The 26,162-nt window shown below is 39.7% G+C and overlaps 1 protein-coding gene across 1 annotated transcript in view; it reads right to left on the bottom strand.

The window, feature by feature from the left end:
- Positions 1 to 26,162, bottom strand: part of LOC124719836 (zinc finger protein 493-like) — a 92,563-nt gene that overhangs the window by 48,685 nt on the left and 17,716 nt on the right. The window contains exons 3-4 of the mRNA XM_047245023.1: positions 18,611 to 18,703; positions 17,605 to 17,685 (exon numbers count right to left, since the gene is read on the bottom strand). Coding sequence (XP_047100979.1) covers positions 17,605 to 17,685; positions 18,611 to 18,703 — 174 coding nt within the window. The remainder of the gene's footprint in view (positions 1 to 17,604; positions 17,686 to 18,610; positions 18,704 to 26,162) is intronic.

The following is a 26,162-nucleotide window of genomic DNA, read 5'->3' as shown; positions in this document are numbered from 1 at the left end:
GTTAAGTTGCAGATAGGAACAGCAAAAAGAGTGTGACAAATAAAACTTTTGGCCCATAAGCCTTTTGTCAAAAATAGATGACATACACACACACATGACTGCAGTCTCGGCAACTTTAGCCACACTGTGAGCAGCAGCACCACTGCATGATGAGAGTGGTGACTGGGCAGGGGTAACGAGGAGGCTGGAGTGGGGAGGGATAGTTGGGTAGGGGTGACTTACAGTGCAGTGCTGCTGGGGAGCATGCAAGGATGAGGTGAAATGAGGGTAGGGCAGCTACGTGCTGTCAGGCAATTAGAAAGTGGGCAGAGGAGAGGTGGGAAGGGGGGCACCAGCAAAGGAGAGAAGTAAAATGACTGGGTGCAATGGTGGAATGATGAGGGCTGCATGGTGCTGGAATGGAACAGGAGGCTGAATGGGTGAGGACAATGACTAATGAAGGTTTAGGCCAAGAGGGTTACGTGAATGTAGGGGAAGTTCTCCCTGCACAATTCAGAAAAGCTGGTGTTGGTGTGAAGGATCCATATGGCACAGACTTTGAAGCAGTCACTGAAACAAAGGATGTCATGAATAGCAGCATTCTTAGCAACCAGGTGGCCATTCATGCAGACAGATGGCTTGTCGGGTGTCATGCCCACATAGAATGCAGCACAGTGGTTGCAGCTTAGCTTGTAGATCACATGACTAGTTTCACAGATAGCCCTGTCTTTCTTTGATGGGATAGGTGATGTTTGTGATGGTGGTGGGAATATGTATGGGACAGGTCATGCATCTACATCTATTACAGGGGTATGAGCCATGAGGTACGGGGTTGGAAGCAGGGGTTGTGTAGGGGTGGGTGAGTAGATTGTGTAGGTTTGGTGGATGGTGGAATACCACTGTGGGGAGGTGTCGGAAGGATAGTGGGCAGAACATTTCTCACGTCAGGGCAAGACGAGAGGTAGTCAAAACCCTGGTGGAGAATGTAATTCAGTTGCTCCAGTCCTGGGTGGTACTGAGTTACATGGGGAATGATCCTCTGTGGCCATACAATGTGAGACTGGAAAGACAAAGCATGATATATTTATTTTTGTACAAGGCTGGGAGGATAATTACGATCAGTGAGGGTCCTCAGTATATTTTACAGACTATAAGATGCTGCAGGCTATAGGGTACACATTCATACTTAAGCACTTTTTAAAAAGGAACATTTTTACAATTTGCAATATTAGATTGCAAAGCCAGGCTAACAACAATTCTGTGTATAGAACCCAGCTGACCTAAAGTCCCCTGAATATCAAAATTGAACTTCTCCTTCATAACGACTGTCTTCTTCATATAAGAGATGGTCTTCACTGCCCACCAGAGCATTACCTATGCAGTACTTCTTGAAAGATTTGACCAAAATGTCTTCTCTTACAGTAGACAACAACTTTTTTCCAGTGACACACTGGTGTGATTGTAGGTCCTTTCAATGCTCTCTCTGGTGTAAGTCCTTGTTGGGTTTCATCTGTAGCATGTCAACTGAATTTGGTCAGAAAATACGCCAGAGCAGAAGTGAGCTGCAACAGTGCCAGCTGCAGGTGGGTGGGAGTATTAGTGCCAGCTGCAGGTGGGTGGGAGTATTACATGCTGCAAAGCAATACACAACCAACTGGTGTTGTGAAGCTGAGTCAGTTGGGCATGATATAGCAACAGCCAACGCTGGAGTGCATTAACAGAAGGTCGGGAGCCTTTCCTCACCTGCCACCAGTCGTGTTTAAAATATTTGCCTGAAGCCCTAAATGAACATAGTCTGGAACGAATAAACATTCAGCTATTTGTGTACTAAATGATTCTTGTCTCAATATCAGAGTGAACAACACCCACAAGCCTGTGACACCCAGAGCGACATCCTAGAATGCAGTATGGGGTCAGCTGTTTGAGCACTACACAGGGTAGCCTGCTATGAGGCATGAGGGAGCTGGCTGCTCACTGGAGGAAGTTTACGGCCATCATCAGTTGCATCGCTGTCGCAGCCAGAGTGACTGCTGACAGCAACACTGAGTGACCCCATATTCAGCCTTGCTCCTTGACCTGTCAGCAATGACAGATGTCTACTATTTCACTTAAGAGGCAACTGGAAGCCTCTACCAAGCTGTTCCTGATTTACTACAGCTGAGGGCTGGAAAACAGAAAGTAATTAAACATATCTACAGTCGCCCTGACACCTCATTTCACCCTCCACATGTGACAATCCAAGGGTCATGCAACATTGATGTCAGAACTTTGCCATCACTTCTTAGAGCAATGTTTGAACCTACACCCTATGTTACAGTGAATTAAAGAAAAAGAAAATCCTTATATTTTGGTCATAGAAAAGCCATCTGACAGTCGTGAATTTTATAACGTAGATTTTATTGCGAATAGAGAACCAGTGGATTTTTCTACTCTTAGAGGTAATGGAAGGTATGACTAGTTAGTGACTGTTAGATGTGCACAGTGTAACCTCAAGGGTCGTAAGTGCAATTTATGAAATCACTTCTAGGAAAAGTTACACATGTAATCATTTGGGCCATACGGCTAGGCAGTGCTGGGAGACAATATGGTTCATAATTACATGTAAGAATTAAGTTAATGTATTTTGTCTTCTTGTCTTGTGAATGTTAGTTATCGAAGTGAGTGTTGTCAAGGACAAAGCTTGAATATAACCAGAGACACAAGGTGTACCACAATCAGAAGTAGTATGCATATTGTTCGAGAGGGTAACAGAATTACCGGCAGAAAATAAGGAACTTTGTGGGTTGACAGGATCACGATCATTCAACACAGTGTAGATTTGTCAGACAAAAGTTTAATTGGTCCTTGTCCTGGTAAAGCAACCGACAATGAGCATGTCTTCACGTTCAATATCTGGCTCAGATGCACGGTTGGTCTAATGAAGTATTATTGACTGTTACAAAACTGATACTAACAAAGGAAGTAAAAACATATTTAGGGTATACAGGAGCTGTGAAGGGAGCCACAATATTCGAAGAATTTAAAGAAGGGTTAATTCTAAGATATATGGATCAAAATAGTGCCAGCCACTATAGGGAAGAATTCGCAGTGATAACTAAGAGAAATAAAGAAACTGTGGAAGAATTTGCAGATAGGATAAGGAAAATCAATGGACATACCTGTGCATCGGGGCAGAATGTTGAAGTTAATGACATTATTTTGCAAGAAGCATAGCAGAGGGTCTTCAAAGCTTTTTTAAGAGGGCTGCATGCAGAAATGTCAGAATGTGTGTGGACAGGGTGTCTGACAGATTTGCACACAGCAGTGCGGTAACTACAGTGTGTGAGGAGATCAATTTGTCTACTGGAATACAGGGCAAATGGACACTGTTTGCAGCTAATATAAAACATTTCAAGTTTGGACAAACAGGCCATGTAAGGACGAAGTGTTGCCAGCCTCAGGGTGATGTGAATAAAGAAAGAAGAAGTAACAGTTTTAAAAGTAGAGGAGCAGGTAGAAATAAGGTATTGAACACTAGCTGGGACCCCTGGCCCACCTATGGTCTTCCCAGTAAGACTAGATACAAAATTGTATGCAGATGTGGATGCCATAAAATCTGTATGGGATAAGAAGAATAGGAACAAAAATGATTCCATGATATCATTGGACACAGGGGAGAATGTTTCATTCACCAGTAGTTATCTGGTGAAATGTACGCAATTGGACCCACCACAATACAGACTGCATGGAGTGGGAATAAAGACATCATCACACCATTAGGACTGTGGACACAGGCATCCACCTGAATATGGCTTAATTTAAACAATGATTAGAGATTGTGTCACATTCAATTGAGGGGTACAACATGATTCTGGATTAGATTTCCTTATCAGCATTGTGCCATACTCAACTTCCAGCTACATAGGGTGGAACATGGCAGAAAAATGCTTCAGTTAGGTTAGGTCATGGTAGAGAGGTGGCAAGAAGAGTCTATTGCGAAAGATGAACCAATTAAACCATGAAAACTATACTAAGAGTCGATTCGCCTGATTATGTATCTAAGAGTACTGGGAAATTTCTTTGGGTCAGTGTTGAGTCCCACTTGCCGGCAGGAATTTTGTGTGATGGAACCATTAGAAGAGAATTAAGTATTAGATCAGGTGGGTTGTTTATTTAACAGACATATCATGCCCATACCTGTTTCTACGTACCATTTCAGCACAGAGGGCACATGATTAACACACCAGTTGTTAATCTCCAATATGAATATCTTGGAGGAAGACGAATGGAACATATGGGGTGTCAGCCACAGAGAATTGCCAGACATCACTGAAACTGTATGAGGAGCAAAAGTGAAGCATCTAGAGGGAAGCAAGAGCAAACAGATGACAAAACTACTTTTGGAATTCAATGGTTTATTTTTTCCAAAAGGACCATTATCAGGTACGCATATTACACAACACTGCATACCAATATGAAATGAGTCATCAGTCTACCACAAACCATACAGAAGAACTACCAACTTTCACCCAATTTTGAAGTTGTAAATCGATCAATAGCTGAAAGATGGAATACTTGAAGAATGTGATGTCGACAGTGGGCAGGAATATTTGTGCCAAAAATATAGGTTTGGTTTGATTACAGACACCTACATGAGAAAATCATAATGGATGCCTACTGTTTCCCAAACATCACAGAAACTATGGATCATTTAGAGCTATCCTAATATTTTTCAACAATGAATTTGCAGAATGAGTATCACCAGATAGAGCCTGTATCACAGGACTGACACAAAACAGCATTTCTGGAACCATGGGGACACTACCAAATCAGAAGGATGCCATCCTCATTAAAAAATGCACCTGTATAACATTTCAGAGGTTGTTGGACACAATTCTCAGAAGTTTGAAACCATGGAAATGCTGTGTATCTTGATGGAATAATCGTCTATGGAAGTGACAGCAGACAGCATATGCAGTGCTTAAGGGAAGTATTCCTAAGGTTAAAAGCAGTGAAGTTAACAGTGAGTACAAAAAAGTGTGACTTTTTGATGGAATAGATAGCATACCTAGGACATATCAAAAGGTGGATGTAACACAGACCAAGATTAGAGCTGTATGGGAATTTCCCATACCACAATATGTAAAAGAGTTGCAGTCACTCTGGACTTGTGAACTATTACCACCAGTTCGTAAAAGGATGTGTGGATACTGCCAAAAGGTTGACAATTGTTAGAAGAAGGGTACTAAATTTGTGTGGTCAGAACAGTGCCAGCATGCTTTTGAGAAGCTAACAGAAGCTTAAACATTGAGTCCAACTGTAGCATTTCCAGATTTTAATACAGAATTTGTTTTATTATGTGATGCGTAAACTCATGCACCAGCCTGTCTCTCATCAGAAGAGGTAGAATGTGTAGAACATCCAGTAGCTTATGCTCAAGGCAACTGAATTCTGAAGAATGAAATTATTCCACAATGGAGAATGGGAAGTTAACCTTATTTATGGACTTTCATACTTCAAATTTTATCTGTACAGTAAAACATTCAGAGTAATAACAGATCATACAGCATTAAAATAGTTGTTGGGGTTAAAGAATCCTTCCCAATAGGTTGACATGATGGGCAGCAAGGCTAAGCGAATTTGATTTTGAACTTATTCATAAAACTGAGAAGAAGCATGGGAATGCAGATAGCTGAAGTAGAAAACCAGCAGTATTACATATTACTCAGAATATCGAAGAACTACAAATTCAAGTAGAAGTCTTAGAGAGGGAAGTAGTTATTAAAATGGTTGCAGTCCATAGAAGATAGTGTTCCAGCTAGGGGTAAATTTGTTGCAAGAAGGGAAGTATTTAAAGGGTCTAAGTAAAGTACAGAAGGAACTATCGCCGAAGTTGAGGTTGGTTTCAGAACCTGAGCACAAAGGCTTGCCCTTTAATTTGGAGTAGCCACAGCATCATTGAGAATTGATGGAAGAAAAGTTTCTATTTCCATTTCCGTAACAGTAGCAGGGAAATAAGAACATCATGAGTGCTACATAATTCATGCATAGCTCGCCACAAGGGGAACACTGAAGAAATTTGTAAGAGTAAAAACTCAGCGACTGTCATTAACTGCAAAAGATGAAGGAAGATATGTAGAAATGGAGGAAGCAAAGTTACAAAAATGCCACAGAGAGAAAATCATAGTCTGTCTGCATATGGTAATATGAGCGGGGCAGGATTCCTGTGCAGTGAAATTGATAATGGGAGAAAGGAGGAAAGAGAATACTATTAAAAAGTGGCCCAGTCAGAATTGTACTTTCAGCATGTCGAGGAACATGGGCTTTGTCAAGATGGTAGTAGCAGCTAGTTGTTACAAGAAGTGGAGGGGTACATCAGCAACGGGGGTAGAATGAAAGGTGAATGCTTTCTTATTAAATGGAACAGCGTCCAAATTAATGGGGCCTACTTTCTGCCTGTCCGCCATGATTGCAGGGATAACTCACCGAGCATTTCCCAGCCACATTTGTACTGGCCAGAAGAGCCCATGGAAGTGCCACCTGCCGCAAACCACCCAGCTTAAATCAAACTCTAGGGCCAGAACTAATGTAATCTGTAAACACACTTCTGAACCGGCAGGAGGGACCAATCTCCCTGGAAACGTTATTGCAACATGTAAATTCATATTGTGAAAATCAGCACCAGAATGAGACAACACTCACCATTGTCATACCAACCACTGCAACGGCACTTGTTCTGCTGAGCCTGGTGTTCTTCTGGTACACAAAAGACAAAGAACACGACCGAGTTCGGACCCAGCCATAGTTCAGGTTCCACTGCGTTGGATAACCCAAGCATAAAAGCAGCAGAATGCACAGTGATATAGTATGAAGAATAATCGATTTATTTTCGCTTTTAAGTGAGACGTAGAGTGTTGGAAAAAATTGTGCAAGAAGCACAGTAATGAAATTAGTACCATGGCGTCTGAGTCAAGGTGCAGGGCAAGGGGCCCTATGGAAATTTATAAGATTCAGTGAAAGGGTTAAGGTAACTAATTGTTAGAACGATACATAAGTGGCGAAATAAGGCCGGAAATACTTGTCGCCAGTAACTCTGGTTTAATGGGTAGTATAGTTTGGTCAATCCGAGAGACAGAGTCTTGACAAAAAGGTCAATGTAGCGTATTGACCATAATTGGTCAAAAAATATGCTAGAGCAGAAGAACAGCCAGCTGCACATGGGTGACGGTGTTATGTATTGAAAAGCAAAACATGGCCAACTTGCTTTGCAAAGCAGAGCCAACTGGGCATAGTATAGCAACAGCCAATGCTGCAACATGCTAGTGGAAAGACGGAAGTTTTTCATCACTTGCCACCAGATTAGTATTTACAATACATGCCTTAAACACTAAACAAACATAATCTGAAGTGTAGAAGTACTAAGCAGTTCGTATGATACTTGTCCCACTATCACAGGCAACACCACACACCTGTGACACCCACAGTGACATCCTGGAATGCAGCATGGTGTCCACCATTCAAACACAAGACAGGGCAGGCTGCCCTTAGTCACAAGCAAGCTGCCTGCTCACTCTTGACATTGCCTTCTGTGAAGATGTGTCAGAGGTAGACATACAGCAGGTCTCCAACAATAAAGGCCACTCTGCCAAAGCCATCTGCACACAGTTTACCTTGATACAATACATCCAGCAGATGCTGCAGGCTTATATGCCAGCTACCATGCAGTACAAAGGCAGTCTGTTGTGACCTTACAGCCAAATAACAGTCCTCTCTTCAGAGGCCACATGTGGTCGACCCTGCCCTGGACTTTGGAATGCAGTTTCAGTCTCTATGAACTGTCGTTACATCCAAGAAACAACAGCACAATTCACACTAAGCCATCAGGCCACATCAATTTTTGACTGTCCTGATTCCTTTCTTTCTATGGCCCTCCAATGCCAAGTCTAGTAGGCATTTTCTCTGTGTCAAACTGCACTGTCTGTAGCTGTGTACATGGTGATTGTGAATGTGAGGTTACCCAACAAACACTACCTCGTTTCATATGTCCCCTGACATCATTAGCAAAGTTGTCAGTTCACCGGAATGCCATCTTCCATGAAGAACACAATCATACAGACATCTGGTTACAGATTGTAGGATCGTATTGTGAATGAAACACAAGATGGGGAAGTAGTAGTTTGTTGCTTTAATTCTGGATATAAGATTAGTTTAGGCCATTTTGCATTCAGTCCTCAATTGGCACATGTAGTCTTACTCTTTTTTTTTCAGTTCTTCCTTACTGGCAAGCCAATCACGAATGGCTCTTTCTGTTGGAGGAGGACCAAAATGCCACTCAGCTGCTCTGTTTCCATATTGGTCTGCATATGCTATTATCTTCAATTTATAGCCCACATTATATGAAACCCCTATTTTTTTCATTAATAAACTACTAAAGAAAATTCTCTTCTGTTATCAATAATACAAATCACTTTCAGTTCAAGTTCACTGGCACTGTAGACTGCTGTGATACACCATAGGCTTGACAGTGTTCTAGGTTTGTGATGCCGGGGCAGGAGGGGGACAGTGTTAACAAGCTTGTTAAGCTCTACAGCTCATGTTCATTGCATCGGTGCACTGCTGCTGCCAGTTGAATCGTGTTGCCAGATAGTTATAGGTTTCCCACAGCATTGAATATATGGCCTTCTTTAAGCCTGGCAGGAATTTTAAAGCAAACACTGGACATTTTAAAATTAATTTTGAGTATAAGACACACCTGAATGATGTAAGAATTTTTTTTAAGAAAAAAGTGTGTCATTGTCCATAAAACATTGTATGGTTTTGTTCTGTATAAAATATAAAGTCAAATTGGTGATGTTTCCTTGTGAGTGACACACTTTAGGTCTCAGTGACCTGTCCTTCTTTCCTAACCGTCCTGTATCTGTTACTAACTCTTTCCAGATGAAGGAAATAATAATTCCAAAAGCTAGGGAAGTTCCTTGTACCTTTGAGTGCATGTATTGTCAGTACTAGCTATTTCAACTCCTGAAGGTAAGTGAAGACCAGCCATTTTGTCTGACAAATTTGTTGTTTTGAGCCAATCCAAAATGTGAAAACGAGAGTAAAATATAATTTTCTGAACCTTATCTGTGTTTTTGCATCAAGGTTTATCTGTAGTATCTATTTTCCTGTCTGAAGAGCAAAAATGTAAATAATTTCCCCACATCTATTTTTTGAAAGTTAGAAGTAGAGGTTACAATGATATGAAGAATCTTTGTCTTCACATTACATACCTGATGTACTGATCAGTATGACACTTCCTGTGTGCTGATTTGAACTGCGTAGACCATGTAACAAAATACATTTTGTTTGGCTACAGTGTTAGAGGCATTTTAAGTTTAAATTCTTCATGTTTGCTGCCAGATATGGAACTAAAAATACTGATTAAGTTGTGATATCCAAAGAAGAATTTAACATCAAGGATTCTTACTACACAGAAGGTAGGTCAGGAAGAATGTTTAAATTTTTTGTTAGGTAACTTTAACCTAAACAATTTAAAAAAGATGTGCTGTAAAGCAAAGAATTTATGGCAGAATTATTTTGTGGATGAAACAATAAAAGTTTCATTTACTGAATAATTTACATAGAAATACATCTGTATATGAAGGCTGGTGCATTGTTACACATTATTATTATTAGCTTTCTGTTAAAGATAATGGATAGTAAATTTGAGAGAGAGAGAGAGAGAGAGAGAGAGAGAGAGAGAGAGAGAGAGAGAGAAAGTTTGCAAAACTGTAAGCAAATCAATACAATTGGTTCAGTGTAGAGAAAAAGACAAGCAAATATCACAAGACTCCAGAAGAAAGGGAAGAGAACAACTTCGAAAATGTCTAGATTTAAAATAAAGGTAAAGAGGAAAAAGAGTTGTGAAGAGTATGTATAAGTAATGTAAATGCACAACCACTCATGTCACCGGAGTGTAACCATCAGAACCCTATTTACGTTCATACTAATCCCCATAAACTTTAGGAAAAGCAGTGAAAAGATTGAAATAACTACATCCAGAGAGCCCAACATGGAAATATGCAGTAACAAACAAATTAATTGTTCCAGTGGAACAACTTCCATAATGTTTAAGCACACATTAACAACACAAACTGGATAACAAGGTTTCAGAAAAAAAAGAAGCAAACAGTTTAATTTTTTTACAACAGAGATGACAATCTGTCAAGCACCTGACAGATTATTGAAAGATCAGAAGACAATGATGCACAGAGTTTTGCAAAAAAACACTACATGGTATTTTCAGCTCAGGGAGCTTATAAGCAATTTTAGGCAGATACAGAAATAGGACAAATAAAAAATACTTTCATTTATTACACATTTTGTTTGTTTTGAATACACCTCAATATATGTATGAAGGTATCATGCCAACTCTTATTATCTGGTGAATGCACTGAAAAGAGCATTTTTTTATGAGGTAAGGAGTTACTGGAACATGCAGTCTATCGATAATTCATGTGTACTACGAACTCATGTATAAAGTGTAAAAACTGTAACTCCTAAACTTCACTCCACATTAAAGAATGAAGTTGATTGACAAACAAGTAAAATGGAAAAAAATGGATTGATGTTGACAGGCAACAAAAATATGCAGAAGTTAATGGTAGCATCACTGACGTAGTGCCACAAATTTATAAGGAAATTTTATATTTAATATTTCACTGCTTCATAGAAAACTCACAATCTGCTGAATTGGGGATATGTGCAAAATGGATTTCTCAAATCTGGAGATCTACAGACTGACTTTGTAGATAGTGTGTCTATGATTAACGAAGACCAAAGTCAAAGTGTTCATTCATAACACGAATAAGTACAGGCTTTGCAGGTTGTGCCTGGATGCTGCAGGAACATTTTTTTCATGCCATCATCACTAATGAGATCTAACACATGAAACAGTTTCTGTTGCTGTGTTCTCATATAAATAATACCTGATGTAAATAAGAAGATCTCACATCTAAAAACATTTGACAATTCGTTGAGATGGCTGTACTTCTTCTATATTTGAAAAAAAAAAGTACACATTATCCAGTTTGTGTTCAAAAGTATTTAATGTGGAAATGGACTGTTATTCTTTGCTGCGTGACATGGTAAAGTCGGCATGGATACTATTTGTGGGACAATGAGGAGAGGAGTGTGGAACCAGATGAAACACAGAAAATGGTATGCTGGCTGAGCTACAGATTTTTATAAATGGCACAAACTCAGATTCAAGTAAAAACCATATTTTATGGTACTGGAAGATGGTTTCTGGACAACTGAGTGAGTGTAACTCACATTCAGGTCAAACGTTTTTGCTCATATTCAAAACTATTATTATTTTTTACCTTAAGCTATCATAATATTGTTGTCACAACAACCCTGAAGCTTGAAAAAACCAAACATCTTTTCGTAACTAAGGATGCAACCCACCAAAGATGTGCTTGGTATTCAGAGGTGGAAAATGATTCTTGTGGGGATCAAATGCTGCAGACGAAGACACAATAGCAACAGATGCTGTCAAGAATACGCATATTGATCTGATAAATCCTGGACTGTTTGTCATTGTAGAAATTTTAAATGAGAGAGGTATAAAACAATTTCTATAGCATCTCTGAAAATGCAGAACCTATGGTAATGTTTTTGAAACCCATTCCAAAGGCTACAATTGTTTCACAAAATACAAAAGTGGCAGCACTTTTTGTTAGAACTGAACAAATTTGAACATTAATAAATTAACCAATGATCATTTAAAATGCATCAGATATTACTTATGTCTTTAGAATTGGGACCTATGACTGTGTTGCAAGATGAAATTTTTTTTTAAGAAAAAAATGTAATATAATGAAGAACCGAAAGAGTCGTGTATTTAAATCATATGATTTATGTATAGTTTTAGTTTTTTTGAGTATCAAAAATTGCATTATGACTAATGCTATTTGTGTGAGCTATGTATAGAATCTATAGTGTCCCAAATGCAATTAGTTTTTGACTTTTATCTTCAAGATTTCAAGTTTTAGATTCAATAATTGCATGCCTAATTTAACATATTCCTTATGTATTTGGATTTTAAAGGAAGGGTGCAATTCAAATAATTTCTGATTTAAACATAATTTTAAGAAATTCCTTCAGAAGCTATGTTTAATTCCACACGGCCAATTGTGTGAACCCATTATCAATCATTTAGAAAAGGAACTGTTACTATAACAATGAATGAAACTCACTTTTCAAACATGTGATTGCCGAAGAGAAAACTTGGAATCACTCTTTCCTCAGCTGAATTGTACTTTCGATTCAACTAACATTTAATGAGTAACTATACTGTTGTATTCCATTAAGAAATAATTGTATCTCTATCCACTGCAACTACCAGGCCTACTGATCATACAACAAAATCAAATTATTTCCAACACCAATTGGTGGATATTTAGTAGTTCAGTCATTTCTACAATGAAGTAAACAAATTTAGTTGATAACCTGCAAAATATTTCAATGTACCCTATGGGTTGTTCATTAAAATTACTTTAACCGATACTTCACAACAAGAGTAATTAGCTTTTATGTTGGTTAACTGTCACAACACAGCTGACCCAAACACTACTCCCCAAATATTATGAGAATCAATAGTGGACAGATTACATTAACCTCTCAACAGAGCCACATCATTTTACGACAAGAAATTAAGAATGTTCTGACATTTACTCAGCCATAACCTTACTTGCAGATCAGAATTGTTTTGAGAAAATATTAAATTCTTTATAAACTTGACAACTAAAGACAATATGATTAATCATTGAAGACTTAGCACACATCCATTGAGTTAACTGTGTTGCAAAAGATATGTACAATACCAATACGTGTTTGCAACATCTGTACTCAGACACTGGGCTTAACAGACCAAGTGTTGTTTTGAACATTACACATACTGGTTAGACAGAGATGAAAGGAAACACAGTTTACCAATAAAATGAAAAAAGGTAAGGCATATGTACCCATTTCCAGCAATTATTTGGTTGGTATATGGTTTACGGCATATTTACCTAATTGTAATATATAACAGATACAAATAAAGAGTCTTAAATAATCAACAAAATGTACTCCTTCATTATTTACAGCAGTCCCCCAATGCTGGGATGACTTTTTCATTCTGTAACTGTACAAGTCACATAGAAGTGGAGAAAACTTATTGGCATCACATTAAAACCTTAATCTTCCTTTACTCGGGGAAACTACAAGTGTTGTCATGTTAAATGAATTACACTTACAAGAACTGAATCTTAGCTTAGCACAATAAACTGGGTCATAGTGATAAATGATACCTTGGGAGGAAAATTGAATACAGAACGGGGAAAAATACATATGATGTCCCACAGGACTGACCTACATAAATGTTGTGCTAAAGCCATTGGAGATGCCTTCAAAATCTGCAATGCTTGCCGATAATTAGTACACTGATAATGGCCAAACACATTCATACTAGAAACAGCCAGGAGAATAATGGAACATGCTTGCAACTGGTTTACAGGCAACAGCACAAAAATTCAACCTTTATACTTACAAGAACATACATCATGCAATTCCAAACAAATTCAAATGACTTACTGATACAAGTAGATATCAATGACAGACACTGGATGAGGTTCCAAGAGTTAAGTTCTTAGGCATTCAGATCAATAATAAATTAAGGAGGCACCAGCATGAGAATGAGATAACCAAAAAACTCATCTCTCTCTGCCCTGCAATTAATAAATGTTCATCCAGAGTGTCTACATGCAGAAATGCTTCCCAGCACGCTTTCTCTCAGTCCTGGCCTATAGGATAATCTTATAGGACATGGCAGCAATGAACAAATTAGTATTTATCCTATACAAGCTTGTAGTAGGAATGTGATGTGAACACTTTGCATCTACATGTCACTATGGAACTCCCTATTGCCTTTCACAAATAACATTAATATTTCATTTATTTCTATTTGGCTTTCCCAGAAGATAATTCCAAAAACAAGTGAAAACTCCAAAAGATGCCATTGAAATTGCCTTTAGGTGAGTAATGCTGAGGGGATCAACTTGACAATTTTACCAATTTGTGGACCCCATTTCAATTGAAACCCAAGCAGACACCAAGGAATTGGATGTAGTATGTCTCATTTAGTGTGTGACCAGTAGTGTCTACTTCTTCTAGTAGCAGGCCATTTCTAATTGCTTTTCCATCTTATAAAATGAGTCTTCAAGGGATGACTTGAACTGGTAGCTGCAACATTAATAAGGGTAAAGTGCTGTGCAATATGGGGCAGGAAGTTTGTTGGTAGTGATCAGGGGTTATTACTAAACGTAAGTAATGTGATGAACAGTTTGATGAGATTAGCACTGAACTGAATCTGAAGAGGAGCAAATTCTTTAACAAATTGAAGAAAGTTGACAATATTAGAAAACACATAGATGGTCAAAAAACCGAAGAGATGGGAAATTACCAGAAATACAATTGTTCATACGGATGGTATACCACTGCATTGGAACCAGCATTGATCAGCTAAAGGGTCTGCAGACCTGACCGTGAAATTTGCTTCATCTCACAGTATGGTATCTTTTTTATTGGCGGGTGTTTGTGAGAGGCTCCACCTATGTGTACCAATAACACTGGATGAACTATGATGCTACGTGGGAACAGCATTGAGTTTCCTAAACTGACATGCTTGAAAATGCATGGATCAAGTCTATTGTCTGGATGCTTAAATGTGTAGAAAAGGATTTTGATATTTGTGATCAGTAAATGACGAATTTGGTCCTAAACATAGCTGTGAAAAGTACCTTAATGTTTTATGTGCACACACACACAAAATGTGAGCAACATGAAAATCATATGGTTCCTTTGGAAATAAAGGCTTTGCAGGCACATATAGAAATAAAAATCTGACCCCAATTCTGTACCTTTGTAATAAATAAAGTTATAGTCTTGTGAAATCTGATGATTTTAAACATCCTTGAGGAATTGCTTATACAGGTATAACTTCTTTCAGTGAAATATGATGGTCTTAATTTGTCTTGATGGGTTGCACCTATTATTGAATGTTTCACGATGTTTTTCAGAAAATTAAATTTGCTTTCAACACTGTAATCTCTGCCCTGGCTAGAGATATGGTGTGAATGTTATTCATTTATTCATTCTTTAATTTACACATTGCATTCCATAAATGAAGACGTGGATGCATGTGGGGTGAGCCACACTGCATATCTTAAGGCAGAAGCTCCCACAGGGATTTATCTGTGTGAAGTGTAGTGACAACCAGCTGTTTGTGACTAGTGCTAATCTACTCGCACGGCTAATTAAGGGAACCAGTAATAGATTATTTTGTATGTATGTATATGTAAATTTACTACTATGAAAAATATCATTGTTGCTCCTACTACATTGGTCAGCTACTTATTTTACCTAGAATATCCACATACATCTATACTCCGCTATCCACTTAATGGCACATCGCAAAGGGTACCCCATAACCCTGCTGGTGATTTCCGTTCTCATTACACTCACAAATATGAGTGAAAATGACTGTATATGTGTATCTCAATCAGCCCTGAGTTCTCAAATTTCACCTTCATAGTCCTTATGTGCTGTGTATGTTGGAAACAACAAAATCGTTCACCAGTCAGCTTCAAATGGCAGTTCTCTAAATTTTCTCAATAGTGTTTCTAGAAAGAACATCACCTTCCCTCTGGGAATTCTCATTTGAGTTTCTGAAGGATCTCCGTTACACTTGTGTGTTGTTTGAACCTACCAGTAACAGATGTAGCAGCCTGGCACTGAACTGCTTCTCCAACAAAGTATTAATTTGCTATCTTGCTAACTTGCTCTAGCTTCTCATGCAATTACCTAATAAAATTCCCAATTCCACAATTACTACAGAATCTTTCTGGCCATGTGCCAGTATCAAAATGGTCAGCCCTATTTTTCTGCATCATTATTAAGCTCTAGCATTTTATGCTCCTAAGACCACAAAGGTTGCATGTCCACTCTAGCTGACACAGCTAAGATATTTACTGTACAGCTGCATGTACTACTCAGCATCACTGTTATGGTCACACATCATATTCGTAGAACTCTCAGGTGTCTACCACTGTTTAAGTTACGTATTTTCAAAGTAACAAGTGGGGTACAACATCAGTGATTTCAGTGCCAACCACATGACATGGTATTCCAGACCACACAATCAGCAACACACTGTTCTTCACACTTGCTATGGGAGGAGCACTCCATGCAGTGGACACTATCCCTGAACCTCTGGCCCTGGTGCCATGGAGACATCTTGTTTGACCTGTGATCTCTTGGGTTGCATATGAAGGGCAGTATGGCCTTTTCTATTTTCATGGTAAGTGGTCACCAACTACAATCCAGCCACTTTGACAACTACAGCTATGCCCTAGGACACCCTACAGATCACTGTTTTAGCCAAACTCCTCATATGCACATCCCTGACTACTATGTGCAGCATTCTCATTTCTGTAAAACCCTTCTTGTGGAACAACACTACTACTGTTTCACTTACTGTCCTGTCTACTTGTGATGCCAATGCATCCCTTTCATTTGTTTAAAATGGCATAACATGAGTCCCTGTGACATTTAAGTCTTGGCCTGTTAGCTGTGAATCACCTACACTCCTTTATATACTCTCTGAGCTGTTCCTAGCATGATAGTTTGGATCCTAGACCTGTATGCTTGTATAATCACCACACATTCCAGTGTCTGAAGAAGCTAACATTTCAGTGCCTGAAAAATCCTTTATAACTTCAGAAAGTTTGTTTATGAACAATCAGATCAAGAGTGAGCCAGTACCTTACCTTCGCAAATGTGTGTTGAATGTTCCCCAATATTTGTCTAATTTCATTCTTGTGACGTGTTTATCAATGTGAGCTTCTCCTTCCCTTAGCAAGGTCATAAAGCATATTTAAAAAACAATCTTTCTTCTTCAGATCTGCCAGGACTCGAATGGTGAGGCCATACATGGCTTCAGCTATGCACAATCATTCACTAAAAGCTATAAGAGTTTTTCTATTAATGAAAATTTTATAAGTAATACAACAGGTACCACAGAAGCTGCCACAATATGTACAGGTTGTGGCCAACATATCGGGGCTGATCTAGAACCCACAAATTTCATCTCTGTTTTTCAAATCCCAAAAAAATTTTAGGGCATACTCAAGAATAACTATGATTCACACAAAAGATAAGAACAGCCAGTGTTCTTTTGAATTCTATTTATCAGAAGTTGTTGAAAGTAGGAATATTTCTCAAATCACCTACACTATTAGAACTTACACTTCATCTAAATGTGAATTTCGCGATCATCACAGACAACCATTATACAATGTAGTTGATAACAACAAGGGCTACTGAGAACAGGATTATACCAGCCACTAATCCCCTTCCACGTCTATTTAAAACAGTCAAAATGTAAGAGGTGATATGAAAGTCAAGTGCAGGAGTACAAGAATACTCTAAAATTACGAACAGCAACAAATTCCAGAGAACTGACAATCTGTGACAATTCCACTGCAATGCATCTTTTACTCTACACACTTAACAAAAGACTTACTACTTGAATACATGCAATACATCAGAGATGTAAATACTTACAGTATTCTCAGTTATATTTAATTCAGGATCCTCCTTGATAAAATCAGTGGACAAAGATATTCCCAATGGATCTTCAACCGACTGAAAGAAGAACACAATCTGTGAATTATAACTGCTTGCAATCTTCTGTGCGTATATGACAGCTCTCAATATTCTTTTCTCATTAGTATCATCCAACTTTGCAGAGATTCTTATCAATTGGGAAGAGAGTGTGTCAGAATGCATCCAAATCAGTTCTATTGCCCCTGATTTTGCTATCAGCCATTGTGTAGTACTTATTTGGCATACTTTCACTTTCTATTCCTGTCACATAATCCACTCTGATTTCAGAGGCACTATGGCCTACTCTATTGGATGGTTGTACTCCCATATACTAATCTGATATACATGTGTGGCAACATTTCAAAATTAAACTCAGATAATATAAAGATGCAAATAATCTTCCAACAGTAAACCCATAAACAAGAGGAATTTTTGGTCATTAATCAAAAGAATGTGGCATTCCACACATTATCATCAAAATTACCCAAATTTAATGTTATTTACACAGCTTCTTGCCATATCACCATGTAATTTCAGTGCCTGCTCTTTAGGGAACAATGCAAATTTATGTCATGTGTACTGGAGGAAAATCATAAGGAATTCCACAGCAGAATTTCAGTAATGATGTAAATACTATAGTGAATAGTGACTGGGAACTCTAGAATATACACCCATCACATGTCATAGTTCCACATATGTTACAGCACTGTGACACAGAGATGTAACAAGATTAACAATTACTTCCAAGAGGAAGTCTTCCTTGCTCCGTTTACACCAAATATGTACTTAAGGCATTCATTACATAGAATCACAATAAAAAATTAATGCAACAGTAATGGTTCATAAAGATATGCTTATTACAAGTGCTGTTAAAGTACTATTGGTAATACCCTACAAATAACACATATAACTAGAGTTTCTTACTACACTTCCTGCACAATACAGTGCTTGTGTGAAAACTTACATTACGCTCAGATACAGCAGCACGGTGTTTCAGTTCGGGGTCTTGCTTTACGCAAACACTAGGGTCGCCAGCCTTTAATGGGTCTTCAAGAAACTGAAAAACCAAGAAAGTGACGTATCAGGGCATCTGTCTCTTGTTCCTACATGGCACTGTCATACAGGGGGAGAGAGGGGGGCGAGACAGGGTGTTGGGGGCGGGGGCGGGGCCGGGGAGACGGGGCATGGGGGCGGGGCAGGGAGACGGGGCGTGGTTGCGGGGGCGGGGCAGGGAGACGGGGCGGGGTGGCGGGGCAGGGAGACGGGGCAGGGCAGGGAGACAGGGCGCGGGGGCAGGGGCAGGGAGACAGGGCGCGGGGGCAGGGGCAGGGAGACAGGGCGCGGGGGCAGGGGCAGGGAGAGAGGGTGGGGGGGAGAGAGGGTGGGGGGGAGAGAGGGTGGGGGGAGAGAGGGTGGGGGGAGAGAGGGTGGGGGGAGAGAGGGTGGGGGGGAGAGAGGGTGGGGGGGAGAGAGGGTGGGGGGGAGAGAGGGTGGGGGGGAGAGAAGGGGGAGAAAAGGGGAGTACCTTATCAATCTATTTACACTAAGTGACATGCGCATAACATATCCAGTCAGCAAAATCTTACAAGACCGTATCTTGGGCATTGGGCAATGGCAAAAGCAAAATTAGATTCGACGTTCATCATAATGCGATCATAATAATGATGCTATGACATATTAGAAAGTAACTTTTTATTCCAACACTGGACCATGTTACGACTGGCATGAGAGAGCGTTTTGCTGAAGAAAATATTTATCATTTTAAATTCAACATCCTTTTCCCATCACAATTACTGGAACATGATGCTAATGATCTTGCACACAAACTAAATCAGTGCTTAACTGAACTACTGTATTTTGAAGACGACTCACACTTTGTGATTAAAAAGAGACTAATGGGACAGTCTCCTCAATACAAGCAATGATCATAAATGCCCTTAATGATTGTGTTTTTGTTATGCAAGCATTGTCTCTCTATCCTATATCTGACCATCCTACTTTGCACACGCTGTACAAAATATTTGTCTACCTGAATCTATTGCTGCAGTAGAAAGAAGTTTCTCAACACTGCAGTGTACAAAGACATGGCTGAGGTCAACAGTGAAGGAGGATCGACTTAATGGCTTAGCTCTGTTGGACACTCACCCTGACATTGCTTGTCGTGCTGACAATGTAATTAACCAATTTGTCAGGAAGAGTAGGTGCATAGAATTCATCATTTAAAGTACAGAACCACAACTCTAACTTTTTTATATCATGTATATGTGTATAATCAGTTTAAATAAAACTTTCTTACACTTTCCATATGACTTGATTAGCTTTTATTACAGTAAAAGTAAAGGTAGCTCAAGATATTTTTAGTGAGCCCTCCTTGAGGTTTTTCTGCATCTGCCACTGTCTCATATGAGATATGGTGTAAGTTCTATTGGCCAGCTGTGAACTGAGGCTCGCGTGCAACAACAAAATCTGTTGGTTGGGCTCAGAGGGCATCCTAGGCTCACTTTTTGGCTGTTGGCTGAAGAAGCAATGAACATTTGTAAGTGAGGCAAGAGAACATCTTTTAATTTATAGAGTCAAGCTGCGGATGAACTACTATCACCTAATTTTGAGCAGAGTATAAGACTCAGATAAGACCTTTCATTAGTTTCGTGACCTCCACTACATTTTCTCTGGAAAATGGTAGGGTCCCTATGTATCAACAATGAGTAAGTTTCAGAGATGTAATCTCACATTTACAAAACTGTAATGCATGGATTCGTGCAGTCTATTACAGAGTTGTCTTTTGTTTGTTTTGAATGGCCAGCAACTGCTTGTCTCAGAGGCTCAAACTGCAGTATGTGACACCAGCAGAGCACAGTAGGGGATGCATAATTACCTACTGAAAGGTAAGCATATTTCATTCAAACCAGTAGGAAATACATGGTATCGGTAGTCAATCACTTAATGCTCCCAGTATGCACTGTTGCCCCTTTCAGATGCATTGATGAAGCTGCACAATGAGTGAGTGTTGACCATAATGGCACAGTGAGAGGAGGAATATCACACTGGCTGAATGTTTGTCCCCATTGTTGTGGGTTGATCCCAGCAAGCAAAATTATACCATATTGTGACAATTGTTTTTACCAAGAAATGATCACAAACATGGAATGCTGATATCACACATTCATGTCCACAACGCTGGACAAATGATTGCAGTAAGGAAAACATGTTCAGATTGTTCGAACAGGATGTGACGATACATCAACATATCCGAAAGAATGGACACCACATATATAATTAAGGTGATGTCAGCCAATGATCCTTTCAGTGTAGATGCACAACACACTACCTCTTACAGGAACCAGTGAGACACCATGTGTAACGAGGATCATGAGCATCAGCACTGCATCAGTGGTGAGTAAGTTCAGAATTTGGGTCTGACAGGAAGCATGCTAGAGTAGACCATGCAGATGTGATGACCACTGTGTCCAGATGGCATAGTCGTCACTGCAACTGCCCAGTCCACATGAGACTTGGGTTCAATTCCTGGTCCAGCACAAATTTTCAACCAACCTCATTGATGTAAATTAATGCCCACAGACAACTAATGTCTCTACTTCCTTTGTCCCTGAGTCATTGTGGCTGCAGGATCAAAATGCTGTCTGTCCCCTTGGACATGTCCAAAAGAACAGACAACACAAGCATATTTGACATGTTGAGATTAGATATGAATAAAAATTTATTTTGCAGTGATAGTGATTCCTTCCATTTATGTTTAACCAAAAATATGTAACTTTACCTCGGGCTAACTTACATGACCTTCTTTAGTCAACAATCCCTGCTCCTTGAATGTAGCTTTATTGAGCAGCCAAATTCTGCCTGAAATAACACCCATAGCACTCAAAATCAATTAGCATGTATGCATTAGGTTACCGTTACTTGAAACAAAGGTGAAGCCCGTACATTATTTGACTGCTAACAATACCCTGATTTAATCAGGGTTGTTTCAGAATCAAGTTACACATGAAGGGCTTATTTCAATAGTGGTACAAGTCCATTTTTGTTCATCTTGAGATACAGAGTCCTAAAGTTAAATGAGTGCTGAAAAATCTGCAGTTGAGATACCACAAATATATTCAAGCATATGACTTCTTGCTAGACACGAACCTTTCTTTCTCTTAGTTTGGATCATTAATTTCAGAAGCATTATAGGCAGAAAAGTGGAGGTAATGGACTTGTACCACTATTGAAATAAGCCCTTCATATGTATCTCGCTCTCGCTCTCGCTCTCTCTCTCTCTCTCTCGATCTCTCTCTCGTTTTATCATTACATTCCTTCCATACTTTTGTAGTAAAGAGGTGCAATCCTATATTTTAGTAACTTTAAAGTGTATTCATGGTCTGTTGTACAGATCTTAATTCTTTTGAATGAAAAGCTACACAGTTCAATAATGCATTAGCCTCCACTGGTGAAACATCAGAACAATAGCAAGCTACATATATGGCTTTCTCTGTGTGTTTTACTGTTAATTCTTGAATAGTAGTACTGGAATGGATATAATGTGTGCACACTGTGTGCAGATGGAGGAGCTGGTCTCAGTTCACCAACAGCTGAAGATGCGTTTTGCCATATTCAGCAGCATTCAGGCTGCTGCCTATTGTAGTAGTGGGGGCCGAGAATCTGGCTCATCACATAGGATGCCTAAGGTGCCACCTATTTTGCCCACTGGCTCTGTTGTCAAGACACCTTGTGGTGTACCCAATGTGGCTGAGTTGCGCTCACCAAATGGTGAGGGATGGGTCGTAACAATTAGCACTGTTTGAGGCAGAGAGTGATGTGGAGGCTGCCTCACCCATTGACCCTGTGAGTGGACTGGCAGGTGTTCATTCAACAGGGTCCAGACAGGCCCAAGTGGAGAGAAGTTTTCTAGTTAACCAGGACTTCCAACGTCAAACGCATTATGGAGCTCCTTAGGGAAATGGCATCCAGGACTGGAAATGAATCCTATGTGTACTGAATATGTCTGCCATGGAGCCTCATCTGAGATGTGGAAAATATCCTGCCTGTGGCTAAGAAACACACAGGGTGTGGCTGTCTACAAGTTGTGGCTGATGTTGGTGCCAATGATACCCATCGTTTGGGTTCTGAGGCTACCTTCAGTTTATATTCAGAGGTAGTACAAATGGCGAAGAGCCCCTGTGTCACACATGAGTGCATGCAGCACACACAGTTTGTATCAGCATTCCCAGAATTGATTCAAGTCCTTTGGTTTGGCATGAGTGGCGGGTCTCAACCAAAGGCTTCATTGATTCTCTGACTGCCCAAACTGCAGACTGCCGGAAATGCATTATGAGGTGGAGAATTGTAGAAATACTTGATGGGTCAGTGGTGCACTACACAAAGCAAGCGTTTTTTAGGCTAGGCAGTTGTTTGAGGTCCTCTGATGAATGCACGCTAGTCAGACTGCATACAAAGTAAAGACCATACTACCATCAACATGTTAACAGTAAATTCTTGATGTATTTGTAGTTCCTGAATGTAATGCCCTCCAAGAAAGTTGTCATGTTCAAAATACGCTTGGACCAAAGCTGGCTGAAACATTGAGCAGAAACCCTTGAAATATTTAGCAAGCCATGGAATGTACACTGAAGAGACAGATGACACACCTGTGGGATGGTAGCATCAGAAGAGTGGAGGGGAGACAAAGGGCAAGAATGAATATGGGTGAAACTTCTGCAATAAATGAAAGCGCATGCTATTGGTGGTAACCCCCAAACAGTAGTGAAAGTAGGATTCTCAGACTCAATAATATTCTTATATTGCCAACATGTATAACTATACTTAAAATACTTTTTGTCACAAATAAGTAGGCAGTTATGCAAACATTCATTTTCATTCCATATGTTTTGTGGATTAGCTATGACTGTTGGACACCATCACAAGAGAAGGTACTTGTATAGTTTACAATGTGGTAATGACAGGTACATCACACCTATCCATTTGTACCATTCAGTTCTAATGTATCTTACTGTTTTCACATAATTTAAGGCATAAAGTAATGACTAACTGCATAGCAGAAGTACTAAGTCATTGAAAGGCACATCAACTTTGCTAGCTTTCCCACAGATACTGCTTCAGAACTATGGTCTCATTTTACAGGCTGACTACATTGTGGCAGCACTGTGGAGAAGCAGACTAAACAGTTTCACATGACCAGTAATTATGGGATCCATTTCCATTCTTGCAGATGAATTGATTTTTTTTCAAGAGCCATCATACAGGATCACAAAATCATTCAAGAAGATTTTTGCACCAACTAGGTATGTCTGTAGTTTTGCATGTATTTCCTGTGACTTTTCTTACAAACTGGAATGACCTTTGTCTGTTTCTATACATGTGCAAACCACTGTTCCATAAATGAACAATTCAGATGGCAGAAAGGTGTCAGTTCAGCACCGTTTTTTTGTGTAACTGAATCTGCTAACTACACTTTATGGTCATGTGACCACTGGTGTGTTCATCATCTACTTTTGGAGTGCATTCCATATGGAATTATAAGGATTATAGCTCTGGAATTTACTGCTAAATGCTTCTGCCTTTTTCTAGTACTTGGTGGCTCAATGGGTAATTGTGACACTACAAATCCAAAGGTCCTTGATCATTGAACAGCAGGTACTTTGTGTTATATCCTAGCCAGTAATGCCACCCGAGCCCACTGCCAAAAGGTTGGCAGCATCAAAGTCCGGACGCCGTCCGCATAAGCAGCGCCAGCGAGACAGGAAATCGCCGCTAGTCTGCGCGCGCCACCTCTGGCTTCTGGCTTCTTAAGCGCTGGAGTCGCGAGCGCTAGGAGTTCTGTATTCGCCACTCAGTTGTATACTCGCCACCGAATTGTGTACTTGCTAGTCAGTTGTGTGTTCATCGCAGCAGAGTTGTTGTTTGTCGTCAGCCGACGCTGACCTAGCCGCTCCGACTCGAACTAGACAGATCTCTGTAGACACGGAGTTCACTATTGTGTTTCTATATCTTCATCAATAAAGATAAGTACCGACTTTTATTTAATCAGAGTGTTTGGGTTTTCATCTTTCTGTTCACTGTTCCAGCGGACCGGTCGGCCCGCTATTAAAAGTGTGGCAGTGACTTCGTAAGCCGTTTCTACAGCGAATTGTTTGTCGCTACGAACACCGCCACAAAACTTTGTAACTAGCTGGGTAAATCAGTTCAGATGTGGAAAGCGGGTAACAGCACATGGTAGTCAGTAGGACTGTGTGTAGTAGAGAACTCTGGTGTTTAAAACCTCCAGGCTGATGACAACTTTAACTCTAGTTTATATTTATGTTTACCTTTCTGTCATGTATTCTCTTCATGACACAAGCAAATGACTGATCCTTGGCTCTGTCACATACGCCAGTTAACAACTTATTAGCCTTACAAACGGGCTTTCCAAACTTATAAAGCTTGAGAATGCATTTCACATGGAATCTGCAGCTTGATTATCTTCTTTCTGGCTGCTGTGCATGTACATTTGCATTAAAACTGTGCAAGCCACCAAACGGTGCATCGTGAATGGCATCTATTACCACAGCAACAACAATTACTACTACTAGGCACTTCTATGGTGTTCTATATGTAGTGTCCCTTACAAATGAACCACAGTTTTCCAAATACAAAAAAAGTTGATCATTCCCCATCCTACTACCATCCTTATGTGCTTGTTCCACTTCATATCACTTTGCAATGTTATGGTTCAAATGGCTCTGAGCACTATGGGACTTAACTTCTGAGGTCATCAGTCCCCTAGAACTTAGAACTACTTAAACCTAACTAACCCAAGGACATCACACACATCCATGCCCAAGGCAGGATTCGAACCTGCAACTGTAGTGGTCGCACGGTTCCAGACTGTAGCGCCTAGAACCGCTCAGCCATTCCGGCCGGCCCCTGCAATGTTATACCTAAACATTTAATTGACCAGACTGTCAATCTGTAGAGTACTGATGTTGTATACAACATTATGGGATTGTTTTTCCTACTGATCTGCAGTTACTTGAATATTTCTGCATCTGCCATTCATCACACCACATAAAAAGTTTGTCCAAGTCATTTTGTATCCTCGTAGTCACTTAGTGATGATCCTTCCGCACACACAATGCCATTAGCAAACAGGCACAGAATGCTGCTCATCAGATCATTTCATATATAAATATGGCACCATTCTCTGTGGCACTATTGATGATACTCTTGTCTCTGAAAAAACAGTTGCTGTTGAGATCAAAGTACTGGCCTCTGTTACTTGAGAGGTCTTTGCACCATTCATATATCAGGGAACCTATTCCACATGCTCATACCTCTATTTACAGTATGTAGTGGTGCACTGTTCAAATGCTTTCTGGAAATATAGGAATGTGGAATCTAGCCTGTTGCCCATCATCCATGGTTCACAGTACATAATTTGATAGAAGACCAAGATGAGTATTGCACAAAATCAATGCTGATTTGTGGATAAAAACTTTTCTGTCTTAAAGAAATTAATTATA

This window comes from Schistocerca piceifrons, chromosome 11, assembly GCF_021461385.2.
Source record: "Schistocerca piceifrons isolate TAMUIC-IGC-003096 chromosome 11, iqSchPice1.1, whole genome shotgun sequence".
NCBI classification, from domain to species: domain Eukaryota; kingdom Metazoa; phylum Arthropoda; class Insecta; order Orthoptera; family Acrididae; genus Schistocerca; species Schistocerca piceifrons.
Note: the sequence above shows the minus strand (reverse complement) of the source record. Positions and strands in the feature narration are given on the sequence as shown.